Source organism: Melospiza georgiana, chromosome 2 (assembly GCF_028018845.1).
Source record: "Melospiza georgiana isolate bMelGeo1 chromosome 2, bMelGeo1.pri, whole genome shotgun sequence".
NCBI classification, from domain to species: Eukaryota; Metazoa; Chordata; class Aves; order Passeriformes; family Passerellidae; genus Melospiza; species Melospiza georgiana.
In genome coordinates, this window is record NC_080431.1 from 96159167 (window position 1) to 96177764 (window position 18598).

Consider the following 18598-nt stretch of genomic DNA (forward strand, 5'->3'; position numbering starts at 1 on the left):
ATGAGGGTCTCCCTGGAGCCTTTTCTTCTTCAGGCTGACCAGTCCCAAAAACTCTCAGCTGTCATAGGAGAGGTGTTTCAGGCCTGTGATCAGTTTAGTGGCTCACCTCTGGGCTCACCCAGCAGGTCAGTGTCTATCAGTTTAGTGGCTCACCTCTGGGCTCACCCAGCAGGTCAGTGTCTATCAGTTTAGTGGCTCACCTCTGGGCTCACCCAGCAAGTCAGTGTCTATCAGTTTAGTGGCTCACCTCTGGGCTCACCCAGCAGGTCAGTGTCTATCAGTTTGGTGGCTCACCTCTGGGCTCACCCAGCAGGTCAGTGTCTATCAGTTTAGTGGCTCACCTCTGGGCTCACCCAGCAGGTCAGTGTCTATCAGTTTAGTGGCTCACCTCTGGGCTCACCCAGCAGGTCAGTGTCTATCAGTTTGGTGGCTCACCTCTGGGCTCATTCCAGCAGGTCAGTGTCATTCTCATGTTGGGGCCCCAGAGCTGAACACAGTGCATCAGCCAGCAGGGAATTTAGGAGAACTGGTTGCTCCCTCTCTGCAGCGCCAGCTCTGAACTGCAGACATTGAAACACCCTGCTGCTTGCAGCTCTTTTGGAGCACTGTGTTCCACTTTTCCACTAATACAGCTATTTAAAGAATTATACACTCTGGCTGTGTCTGTGGCAGCTTCAGTGTGGCCCACCATCTTCACCTTTGGTCTTTCCATCAGTGCAAACATTGTTAAAAGCCATTAAAGATAGTGCTGAAGGTTCTCCTACCTTCTAAGTAGCATCAGGTAACACAGAGTTACTGCAGCAGCTTCCACACAGTTGTATCACCTCTCAGTCACCAGCATTCAGGGTTTAGTCAAGATTCTCTACTCTGTATATTGCAAGTAAGAAAATAAGGCCCTGAGGGTTTGCCATAATCCCTCTTTATGAAAGCTGTGCATGCAGTGAAGTTCTGTGCTCCTGTCAGTCCCCAAGACGCCAATTGCAGCTACCAACCTCTTCTGCTACAATTCTACTTTTGCTTCATCAACATCTGAGCCTTGCTGAAAATTCTCTAGTAGAACCAGACATGAAATTGCACATGGAAATTGCACATGGATCCAAATCTTGCTTCAACTGAAAAGAAATTTCTTATCACTCTTAAGCAATCTCAGCTCAGAATTGCTTTGGATTAGGAAACCCCATTGCAGTGAGTACCTTGAGTGAGTGAGGGAAATTATGGTTGATGTCCATTGACCAGCTGAGACCTGGATTATCCTAATGTGACAGTCCTTTTGTTCCATGCAAAAGGCATTAAAGAAGATGAAGCAGCTTCACCTGCATCTGTGGGTGTGTAGAATTTGGCACAATGAAAAAGGAATTCATGAATATATATTATATTTATCCCAAATGCTGGCTAAAGTGCAGTTGCCAGTCCTGCATAGGTGAGAGCAGCCCAAAGTTACTTTGTTCTTCCTGAAGATCTTTTATTGCTGCTGGGACCACTAGAGCAAAGAAATGCTCTAATCATTCCTCTCTGGCAGGCATAAATTTGTGCTAATCTGAAATCACTGTAGCGGCTTTCTGGCAGATTTCTCTATATAGGAGTCCTCAGGGAGTAGACCCACTATATTCAAAAAGCTCATGAGAAACTTTGAAGATGTATTTTGTGTATACAGGAAGAGCAGCATATCAAATGAGAGCCATTGCATAATGGTCCAGGAAGGGCTGGTTTTCAAAGGACCAAATCCTAGCATTCACCTCATATCATGGGATGTGGCTGCAGGCAACCATGTCCATGAATCCTTCTGCTCAAGCTTTAGAGCAATAAAAGAGTTCTTTTTTGATACATCACTATCAGGAACAGTGCTAATTATCCAGCCTGAGGACTCTCTGTAGGGGCCTTGATGGCTTTTTTATGAAAATTCATGTACAACTGTCACAAGCTGGTTGGTCTTCTCAATTCACCAAAACTTTTGTCAGTTTAGAAATTGTCTGAACTGAAGCATTTTGACAAGCATATAAGAAGGACAAGAATGCATCTCGTATGACAGAATATTGATGCTCATTGTATCACTCTTTATTTTCTCTCTGACCTCAGGGACATGACACAGCTGAGAGAAATTATCTTTTTCCAAAGAACTGTAGATACTGAGCTGGGATTCAGAGGGATCCTCCTAATAGGAGCAATAGCACCTGTCAAGCCAGTCTAAAACGGCAGTGAAAATGAAGATCAACATGCTACGAGCAATGTTTTCTTTGATGAGTGGGTTTATTTTCACATTTGTTCTCACAAAATTACCTAAAGCTCTGGCACAACAACTGCAGGCAGAGCATTCTTTATGAAGTTTGTTGTATTTCAGTGTTCAATTCTCTCATTGTATGACTAGATTTTGGCTGTAATATCGCTCTGGAAATATTTCAAGACCTGTCTGTTTACAACAGTTTTGGCAGAAAGCTGCGATAAGCTCAAAGTCCTGTGATTATGATTCATTGCTGTGTGAATAATTTCAGTTATCAAGCCTGATTATATCTGTACATGGTTTTATACTATTCACATGTACGTTGGGTGCATTCAGAGCCAGGGCTGTGCTTACCCAAATATCTTTTTTAGTGCTAAAGAACAAAAACTTGCCAAAGAATATTTTAATACTTTCCATCTTTAATATTTTATGGGTTTTTAAAATAGGTATTATATTCTTCTTCAGTTATGCATTGTGGTTATTTCATTTTTATTCCTGCATTTAAATATCTCCTACTTTTTTCCCCAGAAAGGATTCTTGTGAGCATTTACATAAATACAGCTATTACGTCATTTTACCTGTGTGGGATATGGCATTTCATATACCAATACATGATAAGTTAGCCAGCACTCAAAATTGAATTCATCCTCCAAACCATGCTGCAATGAAACAATACCTGAGAAGCAAGCATAAATATTTTGCTTTGGGAATGCCCACCTGACAGATGAGGTAACCCCAACTGATGTCCTCTTCTCAGCCCTCTCAGAAAACATTGGGGTGTAAATCTCTCCTGCTCTTGAAAGATTTCTATGTACCCACATCTTCCCTTCCCACAGGAGCACTTTCCAGCTAGCCGGAACTGCTGGAAGAATTCACAGGGATGAGTGTTTCATCAGACCATGGTCTTCCACTTGTAAACACAGCAAGTTTAATATTTCCTTCATGGGTGCCTTGAATCACACCAGTTTTCCTGCTCACTCCCCTTTCTGTTTAATGTTTTCAATATTTCTTATTAGTGAGCATATGGATTTCTTCATCCCTTTGTCTTCACTTCCCACTGAAGCCTGACTTCCTTCATGGCCATGGTTTGGACTCTGGTACAACTTGCAGCCATCCCACTCTTGGGAAGGGCAGAAAAAGCAAACAGTGTTTGCCCAGGAATGGGTGTTTGTGCAGAAACTGCCTGCAGCCAGCCCCATTGCCTGGGAATTCAGGGTGGAATCAAGGCAGTGACTATTTTTTATGTCATTTGCCACAGAACTAGTGACCTACTGTGAGAATGGAAACCCTCTGGAGTCTTTCTGACAGAAATATCAGACGTGCCATTGCAATCAGATTCCTCTTTGGATGGTTACCAGCCTTCCCAAATGCCCAATTTCTTATGGAATACTTGTTAATTTCTGCGGAGAATGATTTCATTCTATCAAGCAAGATTCAGTCCACCCAAGTAATACTATTGCTCAGACTGGAAGGGACAGAGCTGGAAAGGGCTCCTGGTCTGATCAGCCAGGATACAGAGCAAGGGAGGAGAACACTTCTGAGTCAATAGAGAGCACTGTGTGAAAGCTTCTGTTTCCAGAGTCACACCATGGGGCTGATGGGCCAGTTCAAGAGCACATGAACACTTCCAGACCCTCCCTTCAGACAAATGGGATTTGGTGGAATACAGGGGAGCTGTTTGCAGGCAGAGCTGCCCTGGTGGCAGTGAGGTTTCTCTGTGCTTTCAGGGAGATGGTGACCAGCAAGCCAGAGGCAGCCACACAGGGCTCTCCTATTTTAGCTCTGTTTGGTATTTTCTTTCCATCAGGTGTGGTGTACAACCAGCACACTGATTTGATGAACACAAGCAAATTCTGCTGGGGCCTGTTGAGTTAACCTGTCTGTTCAACAGGAGGAGGCAGCTGATGACCTGAAATGCAGGCAAAGCTGATGCAGCCATGGCATTCAGCTCTCCCAGGATGGGAGGACAGGCTGCTACCTGAAAAGACGTACATGAGAGGTTTTATCTGAGAGCTCAGACACAGCTGGCCATGTTCATTTCTATCCAGACCTTCTGTAATGCAGTCTTCTGATTAAGGTCGTAAAGGAAAAGTATTTAAGTTTTGGCTGACAGAAGAACTTTGCAAAAATTCAATCTGGATTGGGAAGGGCAGGAACAATGCATAGGAACAACATTTTTCCATTATTAGATTTATTAGTTTATAATACATGTTACCAGGCAAGAAGCAATTTACAAGCATCAGTAAGGGTTCAATTGCTTTCTTATCTATCCCCCAAAGCTCTAAACAAAAAACCCCAAACAACTCAATCCCTTAATGTCTATAACTGTTACAAAGTCTTAAGGATGCCCTAAGCTTTTAAAGGGCTGAATATTCAAAAGTAAGGCTCTAGGGTAAATTAGTAAGATTTTTGTTAATTACAGAAAAATCACAGGAAGAATATCCATCAGACCTTGACTTTTGCTCATGACTTCATTACTCTTCACTCTTTTCTCCCTGTATTATCCAAATCAGGCTTTCTCCATACTAGGCCTGGGAAGATTATTCCCAAAGAGAGAAGGGTTGTATCTGCAGAGAGCACTGGCACTTTGAAGACAGGGGAGCATAGGGGGATTGTGGGAGAGTGTCTGTGTTTGTGAGCATGTGGAGATGAGATTTACACCTGTGTTCAGGAGGTCCTCAACCAGAGGATCAGCCTTTTCCCTGTCTATGGTCCTGCTCACCAGAGACAGCCAGTTTGGCCCAAATTCTGGAAAAGGAAAAAGGGTTGCAATGCCCCATCAGCTCCTTGAAGATATTCTATGGAAATATAAGAGAACCAGAACATCTCTGGTTTTACTAGAGAATTCAGATGTTAATGAAGCAAGAGTTGTAGCAGAAGAGGTTGGTAGCTACAAGGCAGTAAATTAGTAAAGGGAGAGAGGAAAGGTCACAAAAGAAGCAAGGTAATGAGGTGATGTTTAAAAAAGACTGCATATGGCATTCAGTGCCATGGTTTAGTTGAGGTGTTAGGGCATGGGTTGGACTTGATCTTTAAGATCTCTTCCAACCTCGTCATTCTGTGAATTCTGTGGGTAAAGCTGAGAGAAAGAACTAATTGTGTGAGTGGGGAAATGGGACTGAGGACATGGGAGAGGGCTGGGAAATGCCAGTGAAATGAGTCACACAGCAGAGTGACAGGAAAAGCAGTGAGAAGTGAACCATCAGGGAGGTGTAGAAGAGAACATGGGCTTCTCTTAATTACATACATTTGGAGCTGAAAGACTGTCAGAGCAAAAAGATACCTGTTTTCAAGACAATTCTAAGTGAATGTCAGGAAGCAGTTGGCTGTTTATATGTACTTTTTTCTTCCCAAACCTACCAAAAAGCCTGTTTTCAATTAAAAAAGGAACATAAGGCTTTGCATGGCTCTGTAACATATAGGTGGTGGCCTCCTCTTAAAGGAATGCATCCACCACTGTCCTGCTACAATGCTAAATATGCCTGAAATCCTCTTATGGTGGTTAATCTCTAACTTGGATCTTGCTACTGATACACTCCTATGACAAAGGTCATATTTCTAGTGACAAAAGTAAAGAAAGGAAGGTAGTAACATGGTGCCAGCAATGCAGTTGCTTTTACTTTTATTTTACAGCTTAGGGGTTATTCTAGCTAACAGGCTGCTTCTAGTCAAAACAGAACAAAAATGCTCCCTCTGCTCTTCAGGGGGAGTGTTAAGATGGATTTTCTCAATGCATTCTAGCTGCCTGTGGATACATAACCTTTCTGATTGCTTGCTTGTGATGGAAACTGTTCACTGTGTTTTGCAGGTACTTCTGAACTTTCAGCTTCGTCCCGCTCTCTCCTTGCCTCTGATTTCTCTCCCATTTTCTTATGAGACTTGCTTTTTCTCAAATGCAATTTTTCTCTTTCTCGTCTCTCTTTTGCACCTTCAGGTTGCTAAAAGACAGGGAAAAAATAGCAGGGAATTAAAAGAGATTCCTACAAGAACAACAACAACAAAAAAGCTCATTATTTTATTTCACTGAGTAACAAAATGTTCCAGTAACTTCCTCACCAAGATCAGCTTTACCATGATGGGCTCAAATTCAAGGCCCAAGCCAGTCCCCCTAAAGCTCAGCAAGAAGCAACACACATGCTTTGGTTTTACTCTCTATATGATAGAAGGGTCACAGGCTCAGTGCACTTGAAGAGGAGAGCAGATAGGAGGGAGAAAGAGAGGGGTTCTGAGATTTCAGCCCAGACTCCATGTTTCTATCCTTTCATGTGATCCATCTTTACATCCCTGATGACTTCTCAGTGCTGGCAAAGACCTCACTGAAAACAAGGTCTGAAGGGTTCTCAAAGACACATTTATATGAGAAAAGCAATATGCAGGGAAGGAGATGAATTACCTTTCCCAAAGTGTTCACCTGTCTGATCATGGTGGTTTGAATTGCACCCACACAGCTCTGAATGCAAAAAAATGCTCCATTTGAAGACACAGGTTTAAGCCCAAATTTCCTTTCCGATCTCTGACCTATTGCTCAGTTCTTTGAGATTCACAAGTCCTTCACATCTCCCAAACTACAATTGTGACTGAGGGAATGGCAACAACTTGGTCTTCTTGAAAAACAGATTAAAATACAGCTCAAAACATCTCACTGCTGATTACAGAGGGGCACTGGAATCCCTGCTTTTAGCTGGAACTGAAGCCATAATTAATGCATTGTGCTCACTATACCTAATCACACATCAACTACACTACTACTCACTACTACACTACTACTCATAGACTTTCTGGCCACAGGCATTTCTGAGAAACTATAAATGATAAAGCAGACAACCACTGGTGAATGCTGGCACATGAGGCAATGTAAATTTCCAAATGAAAGCAATTGAGTAGTTCCTGAAGAGGAAAAAGAAGATTAGGGAGCACACTTGAAATTTTGACCATGGTGTAACAGTGCTGTCATCATCATAATTCTGCATATTTTTAGACAATTGGTCATGCAAGGACTATAATTATGGGACTGATCATGTAATTATGCTGCCTATTGAAAAGAAATTTTTCCCCTTCTTTTGCTGTGCAAAGAGAGTTGAAAACTACTTTTCCATACAAATTGTCAGTGTCAAGAACCTGGAACAAAAAAAGGATACTTCCTTCTATGGCTATTTGATGCTAATGTCAGGGGTTATTCAAGCACAGCTTTTTGAATGGAGTGACAATTTGCTGGGGTTTTCCTGATACTTAAAAGTGAGTTGGGATTTATTACCCTTTCTTCCATTGCAGGATACAGCAGATACTATGCATCATAATAAAAATATATTAAAGTCTAGATAAAAATTGGCAATTGGCTATTTCATCAACACTCACCAGAAAAAATGCTCATGGCTCTGGACAGAATGATGGGGAGAAGGATGAAATAGGCAGAGAATCCCCTGCATGCCCTTGCAGATAAAATATGTTCTACCTATAGCAATAGCTGCTGCTGCAGCTGTGTGGTGACGCTGCAGAAAGCAGATGGATGGGGTCCTGAGGGGTAAATGAGAAGCCTCTCAAACACTGCAGTGTCTGGCAGTGTTACAGACAACTCCACATAGATCAAGTCAGGTCAGCAGCTGTGAAAAAGTGAGCTGAGTCTTGCAGCAGAAGTAAAGCAAACCTGGGTTTGTATTGTCATGTTTTGTGGCCACAGCCAGAGAAACCTCTGAAAACATTGCCACATGAGCCAGTGTGGTGTTTCATTTTGAGGATAAACATTCCTGAATAAGCTGGGCAGTAACACCACATCAAGAATCCTCACACTAATGATACAACTTTAACCTGGTTTGTGCTACTCGTAGTCATTTGAGACCATATAATATGAGAAATTACAATTGGAGTTTATTTCTGCACTTCCCTCAGCAAAGTCACAGCAATTGCACAAAGGATGAAGCTGACTTGGTTGGTTGGGCTTTTTTTCTTCTGCAGTGATCTTATTACCTACCAAAGAAACTGAGCGTTTGCTTTTGAGATGCAATTGCTTTTCAAAGGACTCTGCAAATTCCTGAATGGAGTTTGATCTTGTCTCTGGACATGAGCTGTCTGCTGAAGGTGTTCTGCTTGCCTTCCTGTGGCAGTGACATTTGACATCTTGGTCTTCTTGAAATTCCTTGGAGCCTCTGAGGTGGCCTGAAGATGAGCCTTTGGCAGAAGCATGAAGTCGTGTTGTATGGAGAGAGGAAAGCTTGGCCTGAAAAACAAAAGGTCTTTGTTGACTATTGAATAGCAAAGCAGAACACACAAGGCAGATTTTTTTCTGCCCCAGACACTCTCCCAAACAGTGGTGCAAAGTGAAAGACCCTCCCCAGAATTCTGTATCTTTCTTTTTAAGTGTAGGAGAATCACACTGCCAAGAACTTGCTTTCTGGACGCAGCAGGGGCAGAATTTCCTATGATTCTTGGGTTTGAGGATATAAGTTCTGGCACACAATTAACATTTCAAATGTAAAGTGTGCTGGGTCCTCTTAGTGTTCACTGACAGGAAAAGGAACTGGGACTCTTCATAGCCTCAAAGACTCAGGCCTTGCACCTGGTTGCAGTTTTTAGGCAGGACTCTCAAAAAGCAATACCCAGCCTTTTTGGCCAGACGAGTCAGGTAAGAGGTTTGACCCACAAGTGCTGCAGGTCTTATCAGCTGTTGGAGTTTAGAGTGTGACAGCAACCATTTCTCACCCAGTTCTGTCAAGTTTTCAGCACGGTCTACATGCAGACAAATTGCTTTATTGCCCAGCTTTGAATTTTCTGCAGGATTTTTGGGTACATTTGTCTTGAACTAATGAAGAAGCACTTTCAGGGTACTGAGGGACACATCTCTACCAAAGAAGTAGTAGGAAACAGACTTCTACAATTATATTTGCATGACTGAAGTCAGAATGAATAGATAGTTGTTAGGTTTCTGTGTGATTCAATTTTCCAAGGCCTGGCATGCAGATAAAAGCTATTGATCTGCATCAGCTGTGTTTAATTGAATGCCTGCAAAGGAGATTAAACTGATACAGAACTGCTGTGGCCTGTGCAGTCATAAATTGGTGGTTTTAGAAAGGGACAGACCTGTAGAAGAGAGACATGAGAAGGACACCACACAGCTGGGGATATCCCAAACCCTGTTGATGATTTTCAGGATGAGTAGATGAACACAGGTAAGATGCAGATGGTGAAAGTTGTGAGAGATGGGAGGTACTGAAAATTACACCCCTGCAGGTGTCAGATTAAAGCACTCCAGGCACCCAGCTGCTGGCATACATTTCTGAATGCATCTTTGTTTTGAACATTATAAGGAATTTCTCCACAGGAAGGATGACTACACATTGGAATAGAGTGCCCAGGGAGGTGGTGAAGTCACTGTCCCTGGAGATGTTTAAGGAAGGACAGGACATGGCACTCAGTGCCATGGTCTAGTTGAATGGTGGTGGATGGGTCAAAGGTCAGAGTCGATGATCTCAGGGGTTTTTTCCAACCTATTTGATACTGGGACTCTCTGTTTTGTACAGGCCTGGTGCTGAGCCTTCAGTTACTAAGTAACCCTGAGAAGTTCTGCTGACTTTAAGGGAGCTGTGATTGTTTCTAACAAAGGAAGGTTTATCCCACCAGTTCTGCAATGCTTTCTAAGAAAATCCTTACACTCAGTGCAGGGTTTGTGGTGTGTGTATTGGTTGTTTTGTTGTTTTAACAAACAGGGGAAAACTAAACCAACTGGGTATAGTGTTCATGTGAATCTACAAACCTTGGACTGCAAGGGACCTGAAATATGTCCTGCAGACAACTTTATTCACTCTGAAGTTGTGTGCAGGACATATCCTTGCTCCTATAAATGTACTGGCACAACAGGGACCAATGCAGCCTTTCTCTGGATAGAGAGGCTGTGCATTCATATGGCTGTGGCTGCATCACATTAGACAGGCTTGAGGAGAGATGCTGAAAATAATAAATCTTGCACCTGACAGAAGTACCTAATATTTGAAGAGTGCTTGCAAAATCTATGGTACTGGTTCCATTTTTTTCCCAGGCATAAGCTTATTATGATCAGTATTATGGACAGCCTCTGAGAGTAGTGTTAATGATTTCTGCTGTAGTATTTTTACTTTGGTTTCAAACCAGTCAATACAGCTGCAAGTTCTGTAAGGTCATATTGTATTGTTACTATAGAAAGCATCAAAGCAATCATATTGTGCTCGAGGGACAGGAGAACACATGCCATGCCAGGCTCAAAAAGCTAAATGTCTTCTCTGACATTTTAATGGCATCAACATATATTCTTTCCTGGAAATAAAAATTGTCTCATGGTAAAAATCACTGGTATCTGTTCCTAGAGGGTTTGGGAAAAAAGCCCAAACCAAACACAGGAGGACAGCTGAAATGGGGGGTTGTGTTCTATCAATCTTGTTTTGCAAAGACTGTAAATGTTTTCTTTTACTAAGACATTACTTTTTAGTTTCCCTTCACAGATAGAATTACAGTTAAGCCCTTAGCAAAAAGACTGCAGTTTACCTACTGATATGGCAGCAATGGTCCAGAAAAGGGACAAGCTTTTCTCTGAAATGCCCATCTGCCTCAGTGGGCTAAGGGTAAAGATAGACTGACAGGTCTATGCAATCATATTGCTGTGACTGTTCTTTCTCTCACAGTGCCTGTGCATGATACATTCAATTCTCCACTATCAAAATGGGGATTGTTTGCCAGTGCTAGGAAGCACCCGGGGATCTCAGGGATTGTTTCTTATTCCCATTAGTTCTCCTTTTTTCTATGTTGGGCAAAGGCCACCCATGTTCAGTGTATCTATTTACAAAAGAGCTAATATTCTGCTAATTGCCAATCTCAAACACATAAAAGGTACACAAACAAAAATACTTCACACAACAAAAATTGTTGTCAGTATAATTTGTCTTATCTCTTTCTCAGTTTCTGTTGTAGACAAGTTAATTGTTTACATCTTTTGGGCTTGATCTGAGAGCTTGCACAGCTGTCAGTAAGAACATTAATCTTCAGTGTGTCAGCACAAGTGTTCATTGTTTGCTGGAGTTCACACAATGACCCGAGTATTTTAGGGATATTTTGGAACATCTGACATTCAGATGCTCTCCCATGGCTTCATTTCCTTCCAAGACGCTTACAGACAAGAATATATTTCTTTAAAATATTTTAGTCTGGCCTTCAATTCGTCTATAATAACAACGTTGTGGTAGATGTTCAGTTTAAGTTTAGTTTAAATTAAATGTCAGTAACTTCAACAGCAGTCATTTGTTCTGCTGCCACTCCTAGCAATTTTCCCCCGTGAGAAACAATGTCTGTTTGAAGGTGGATCCATGTATAGGGCTGTAAACTTCTTATCAGTTCTCCTTTGTCTCCAATCTTTTCCTTACAATATAATGTCTGGGAGGTAAGACATGTTCTGAACCTAAATGATGTAAGGTAACTGGAATGTGACAAGGAAAGTCATAGCTGGAGGCTTCAAAAAAGGTATCACAGTTAATTTGTCTAAAGTTTGCCAGGGGAACAAGTTAAATAAAGGAGATGGAAACAGCTGACTTAATTGTCCCCAGGCAATTTTTACATTTAGTGTTGGCCCACAGCAACACACAGAGCTCTGAGCTTTCCAGGACAGTGGAGTTACATGTTGTTTTAGCCTGACAGATTGGAGTTACATGTTTTAGCTTGACTTGCAAGTGACCCAGTGTAGGATGGATATAATTTTGTGTTCCCCTCTGCAAAGTGTGAATGACAATGGCAAAAGCATTTTGCAAAGCTCATCTCAGTGGCGTTTGTGAGGTATACAAAGATACTGGGGGGGAAAAAATATGAAAACTGTTGTTAGTTTAGGAGTTATTCAAAGCTATATCCATACTTAGGATGGGGGCTGTACCATGATAGGATACCACAGGAATTTAATTTTTGTCGTTGTGGTGGAAGCAATGGCTTGAGTGTCTCACTATAGTACAAGAAAAACTACAAAGACCAACACAGCAGTTTGGAGCTGAAAGTGATTTTCCAGCAGAACCAACTTTCGTGCTCCCCTGAGAGCACTTTACAATGCAGCATCACAAGGCTGGGGGTGCTGAAGCAGTTCCCATGGGCAGAATTGCTCTGCTGCTGGTGCCCTGAATAAAGCTTTGGATATGAGACCAAGTGAGCTGGCAGTGCTCTTTTGGCAGTACCACTGTACCTGCATAAGGAGCTTTTCCCAAAGCTGTGCCAGAACTTGCTGACTTGATTTTAGACAGTGGAATTATCTTGATTTTCAGTGCTGAGACAGAAGAAAGGGTACGCTGTGACCTGCTGTGGAGGTTTTAGCTTTCAGAAGAGATGCACTCTAACCTCAGTTATTATTCCTCCTGATAATTAGCACTGTTCTGATAAAATGAAGACAATATTTAAATAACAGCGCCAGTGTTTTGAATATTACAAAGGTTATAATTTGCAATAATGAATCTTACAGTAGTTATAATTTGGAGTAACTGTGCAAAACCCACACATCCAGATGCAATAGTTCTCAAGTTACTGCTCTCAACAAGGAGATGCTCTTTCTGGAGGTATTTACAAGGCATCAGTAGTGCCCATTTGTTTAACTTTTGGCTTTGGTTAGACAAAACATAGTACTGCTCTTTGCTACCAACTACTCAGCTTCCAAATCAGGAGTTCATTTCAAGATGTATCCGCAAATTATAAAATCCCCAGACAAATATTGATGTCTCATTCCTCCAGTCAACATCTGGCACTGAGAAATAAAGCAGTTAAAATTTACATCTTCTATATGAAACCAGTGGAGCAAGACAAATTTGTGTGAAGCATTAATGTAAAGGTCAGATGTAATTAAGTATACACAATATCTTTAGCTTGTTAAACAGTAACATCAAAAAGTCATAGTCTTTCTGTCAGCCAACTTAATCTAAATTCAAGGAATGGGTTCAGGAATGCAAGTGTAGCAAAGTACTTGAATAGCTATTAGCTAACTCTTTAAATAGCTTTTGAACAAACAGAATACAAGGACATGCTAATACAGACAAATATACAAGATGTGTTCAGCACCTTGCTGAATAGAAAGAGATTTAAAGTGCATTCTTACACTCCAGTTTCTCTTGAGGCTAGAGAAATCACATATGTATGGATCTCTGAGAGAAAAAAGTAAAATACAATAAAATTAATTAACCTCCTTCCCCTCCCATTAATAAATGTTATGTATTCAGCATTTTGATGGAATACAGCAGCAAAGCTCTAGCTCAGAGTCTGTCTTGCAATCTGTGGCTGAGGTGAGATATAAGAGTAAATAACAAATATGGCTGATCAGACCAGAAGTTATGAATGAAGGTTATCTCTCCAGCCTGCCCATGAATTCAAAGAGGGAGGAAGTAGTTTTGGACTCATTGGTTTTCTTAGCCAATTTTTTTGGAAATGAAAAATCCCACAGCTTAGAACCTGACAGCTGCAGAGGATAAGAGCTTGCAAGGTGGAAACATAGAATGGCACAAAAAAAAAGTTTGGGAAAGATTGTCTGCTCCTCTCCAATATATTAGCATTTGCTTCATTGCAGCCATAATGATCAAAGGATATAATTTTAAAATGGTTTGTAAGGAAACATAGTATCTTTGTTAAGACAACTGATGTAGTTGGGAAAAAAAGGAGACAGGTTGGTTTGGACCACCTAAATGTTCTTTTAAAAGCTGAAATGAAAGAAACAATATTTGAATAAAGAGAAGACTATGAACAGTTTTCAGTTTAATCTAATTTTGATAATCACTTAGACAGTTGTGTGTGACCTTCTGAACATGAACCTGCCCCTTTCCCAACTGTTTGGATTTAAGATTGTACTTCTACCCTAAAATCTTACTTCACAGTTTGGTAAGCTTATGTGTTGTATAATTGTTTTCAGAGTCAGATGTTTTAAAACAGGAGGGACTGCGTCCTCTAGCTTAAAACAGAAGTTACACTTACCTGAAAACAGGTAAGTCTCAGGTAAGTCTAAAGGGTCAAACTTCCTGGAGACAATATAGTTGCATAATTAGGTCAAAACCCTTTTAATACATATGGAATTACACAGTTTTTCACATGAGAACAGCCTTGTTACTGGCAGTCTTTATGTATGCAGGTGCAAAATGTTTTGATGTCTACCAGGTTGTGCTGAGCAGCCAGAACAACACTGTAGCACATAGTTACGCAGCTATTACACATTTCTCCTTACATTTCTGGCCCTATCATCACTTTTCTTGGAGTTTGCCAGTTTTCTGTATGCTAAGACCCCAGAGCTTGACCCTGTCAGACAGCTACACTCAAAAAGCAAGTAGCAGCTGCCAGCAGGAGCTGAATTTACTTGGCAAGGTGGCCGATACTTCTCATACATCCCTGGGGCTGTGCCTCAGGGGATGGAACTCACATTTATACATACACCAGTGCACACACAGAGAAAGCTGCACACAGCTCTTACCGGCAGGGATGCTCTCCTCTCACTCCAGAGTTGTGGCTGACGTTTCTTGTGGCCTCTGCCTTCCTTCTCCTCATCGATCAAGTTGTGGCCCCAGAAGCTGCTCATCCATTTTGCAAAGAAAATATCATCATCTTCATCATATTCCATGCACAGATGCTCCAAACCTGGAGATGGGGGGGGTCTCCCAGCCAGACAAGGCAAAGCCAGACAGAGGTGAAATTCCACCACCAAGCCAGTAGCTCCACACTGTTCTGCCAACAAAGGGAGCAGACACACAGTTTCAAACACTCTTTCTGCACTCCCTCCCCAAAACCCGTCCCACTGCAGCCCCAGGCACTGTCTAAACACAAAGTCAGCCCTTTCTTATCTCTTTTCAACTAGGTTTCCTTTAACCTTTCCATTGCAGCGATGTCCAATATGACACTGCCCCAGGGGGTGGGTGGCAGGGCTGGGGCTGCTCCCTGTGCTGCTGCTGAGTGCCCCAGCTGTCAATACCAATGCAGAATTGCCCACAGTTACATGCCTGCAGGGGGCAGGCCCAAAGTGGGCTTGTGATTTTTGAGAAGCAGCATTGACATATTGATGCTGGTCAGAAACTGGCTGGCTCTGTGGGAGGGAGCACAAAGGGCCCACTCTCTCTGCTGCTCTCTCTCTCTCTTCTGACTTCTGCTGCCTCTGCTCCTCCTTCAGCATTTCAGAAACATCATCTGCCTGGGTAGAAACCCTTCCTAAAGCAACTGCTCATTCATTTTTGGGTTATGACAGACAGGGAAATTTTGCAGCTGCTGCTTTTCACCTAAGTGATTTCATCTGCCATATCAGGGGTATGGGAGGCCCTGCCTCACTTGAATGCACTCAGGGTAAAAATGTGCTGGTTCCTCCTTACCAGCCCTGGGTGTAAACTATACAGGCCTTGCCTCTCCCACACAACAGAACAGGGCCAGGGAATGACTTCTGGCCCTCAGACCAAGTGTCTAAACTGAGCACATGTACCCTACGTGGTGTCTGTGCTGAGGGTCTCCTCCGGGCTCTGTACTGCAATTACTGCACTGTGGCTGTAATAATTTGTTGTCATTTTTACGCCTCCTTTATTTAAAAATCTCTGATATAACACAAAAACTGTTGTTTTTCATTAAACTGTTGTCTGCATGGTATGAAACTGGAAGATGTGTTATGTGCTTTGGGGCCTGGCAGGAGGACAATGAGGGCTCTGGGGCTGTAGAGCCTGTTGGGCTGGTGGTGGAAGGCTACATGGCAGGAAGAACCCAAATTGAACTTCTTACTTGTTGCCACACTTCTCTTCACAGAGAAAAGCAAGGTACAATTCTTCCCAAGGATATTTCTGGGTTTCACATTCTCTGAACCTCAGAGAAAGAAAAACCAACTCTTATCTCATTTACTGCTCCTGTGTTGTTCACAAGTGGAATGCTTTGTGGAAGATGGTTTACCTGAAGGGAATTGGTAATGGGATTCTGGTGTGAGTGTTTTGATTCACTGACCAATTGAATCCAGGTGTGTGTGTTGGGACTGTTGGCTGACAGTCACAAGATGTAGTGGAGTGCATTTGAGTTTAGATCTGCTTGGCAGATTCAGTTTAGATGTAAAGTAATAAAATGTAAATATAATATAGAATAATATAGTATAATAAAGTAACTAATTAGCCTTCTGATAAGATGGGATCCTCCTCATAATTTCTCCCTGCCAAGGAGACAGGGGTGGTCTTGTTACTATACTTACTGGAAGCAAAGCCTGGTGTGTGCTGGTGTTCTTCTGGTGCCCAGACATTGCTGTGGAGATGCTGGTTGATCCTGGCCACAAATATGCCAAAAAGCTTGCTGGTAATTTGGCATTACAGAGAACCAGTGGTCCAGCATTAAACGTTTCCCTCAACATGTTTAGAATGACAGATGTGGCTACAAAACTCCAGTTTCCTTCACGGGGGTGTGAGGTATGAGTACAGTGTGGGACTGTTCATTCCCAACAACACAGGTGAAGGGAATGGTTGCTCAGAGATGTCTGTGTGCCCAATTTTACCTTGTCCAGGGCAGGAAAGAGTGTGATTAGCAGAGTGACCGGAGTACATGGGTGGGCAGATGGCATTGCCTCAGATGTTTTATATGAGAGCTTGGGGACACAATCATCCCTGCAGCAGCCTGGACAGGAGCAAGAGGGATACCTGCAAAACAGCAGAGTAAGGAGACACCTGAAGCAATGAAAAGGATGTGTAGGCTGATTTTCTAGGTGGGGAAGGTCCCTCCTGGCCATATTCAAGCAGCCTGAATTTGACTTACATCGTGGAGGCCACCCAGGCAAGGCACACCTGAAAGCCTGCAGGAAGCACGACGTGGGTGGAATTATTGAGGCTGTCCCAGCAGGAAGCTATTGACCTGTTGGATACATATTTTCTATTGTGAGGTGACAGGGAGAACAGGGAGAAGGGTTGTCCCACAGCTTTGTCCAAATATGCTTACATAAATAGTAATAATCCATCAATTAAAGGACATTTCTCAAGTTGTTTACTACCAGGAATACAGATGCAGTGACTCAGAGTACAGCAGGGCAAATTTTAGTTGGGATCCTGAGGTGTTTGCTTTGCAATCTTACTGTTGTTTTTATTTGCAGCCCTTTTTTCTTCTTTGCAATATGTCTTCTCACATTTCCCTCCTACCTACAATGAAATTTTTGCATGAGATGACTGGGGCTGATTGTAAAAATATATCAAAAACAACTCCTCTTCAGCTGAGTGCTCCATGGAAATAAGTGGAGACAGGAACATAAGCTTGCTCTGCCTACAGGTAAGGATTTTAACGAGGCATAGACCCACACATGAACAAAATTCCAGTATTACATATTATTTTTATGACAGATTCAATTAATAACAGGGAAGAAAACATGAAGATTTAATTTATAACAAGGATTGCTCCAAAATTATTAAGTACAAAGTCCTAGAAAGTCTGAATCAGTCACATTAGCTGAAACTTCACAGAATTAGAGAATCAACCAGGTTAAATTGGAAGAGACCACAGTGGATCATCTGGTCCAACCTCCCTGCTCAAGCAGGGCCATCCCAGAACACAGGTTTGTATCCAGACACGTCTGGAATGTCTCTAGTGTGAAAATGCGTATTTTATGATTTGGTTTTCGCAAATATTAAAACCAGTATGTGTTAGAAAGTTTTGCTGTATTAATTTTCTTAAGTAGCGTGTCAAATACAGTTTTAAGTTATAACATAATGTTAAAATAGAAATATGCTATGTAAGATACTTTTCTTAAAGAAAGGACTCGCACCGAGATAGCAGCCACACGACACCTAAATCTTTCAGAGAAAAAGAATTTATTGCCTCATTATTAGAAGAAACAAACTTCTTCCTGCCTCGCTCAGCTCTGAAGAGGCCGTCAGGATTAAGAGGAAGAAGCTGACACTGACCAGACAGAATCCTGTGTTTGAATGGAATTTATGCATCGTGTATGAAGTGTATGAATATGCAACAGGCATATTCAAGGATTTTTAAAGGTCAATCCTCTGTTAACGTGTGCCTTTTTTCAGGCTTATTTTGCCCAGAAAGAGGGAGCCTGACTGTCGGTAATTCTTTGTTCCTATTGTCTCGTGTTGTCCTCAATCTCAATTGTTCAAATTTTTATTACTCTAATTGTATTACTATTTTTATAACCATTTTATTACTATAAAACTTTTAAAATTTTGAAAACAAGTGATTGGCGTTTTTCACATCTAGTGAGGGAAACTCCACAACCTCACTGGACAACCTGTTCCAATGCTTCTGCACAGTAAAAATTTCCTCCTCATGTTCAGGTGGAACTTCTGAACATCAGCTTCTGCCCATTGCCTCTTGTCCCATTGCTTGGCACTACCGAGAAGAGCCTGGATCCATCTTCTTGGTAGCCCCTCTTCAGGTACTTGAGACATTGATGAGGGCGTCTCT

At 42.0% G+C, this 18598-nt stretch overlaps 1 protein-coding gene across 1 annotated transcript; it reads right to left on the reverse strand.

The window, feature by feature from the left end:
* Positions 1-5955: 5955 nt before the first annotated feature.
* On the reverse strand, positions 5956-14813 carry LNP1 (leukemia NUP98 fusion partner 1). The gene is made up of 3 exons (XM_058019196.1): positions 14658-14813; positions 8187-8432; positions 5956-6156 (listed from the first exon to the last, which is right to left on the reverse strand). The coding sequence occupies exons 1-3, from the start codon at positions 14802-14804 to the stop codon at positions 5956-5958; spliced, it is 594 nt and encodes a 197-aa protein (XP_057875179.1). The 5' UTR covers positions 14805-14813.
* Between the last annotated feature and the right edge of the window lie 3785 nt (positions 14814-18598).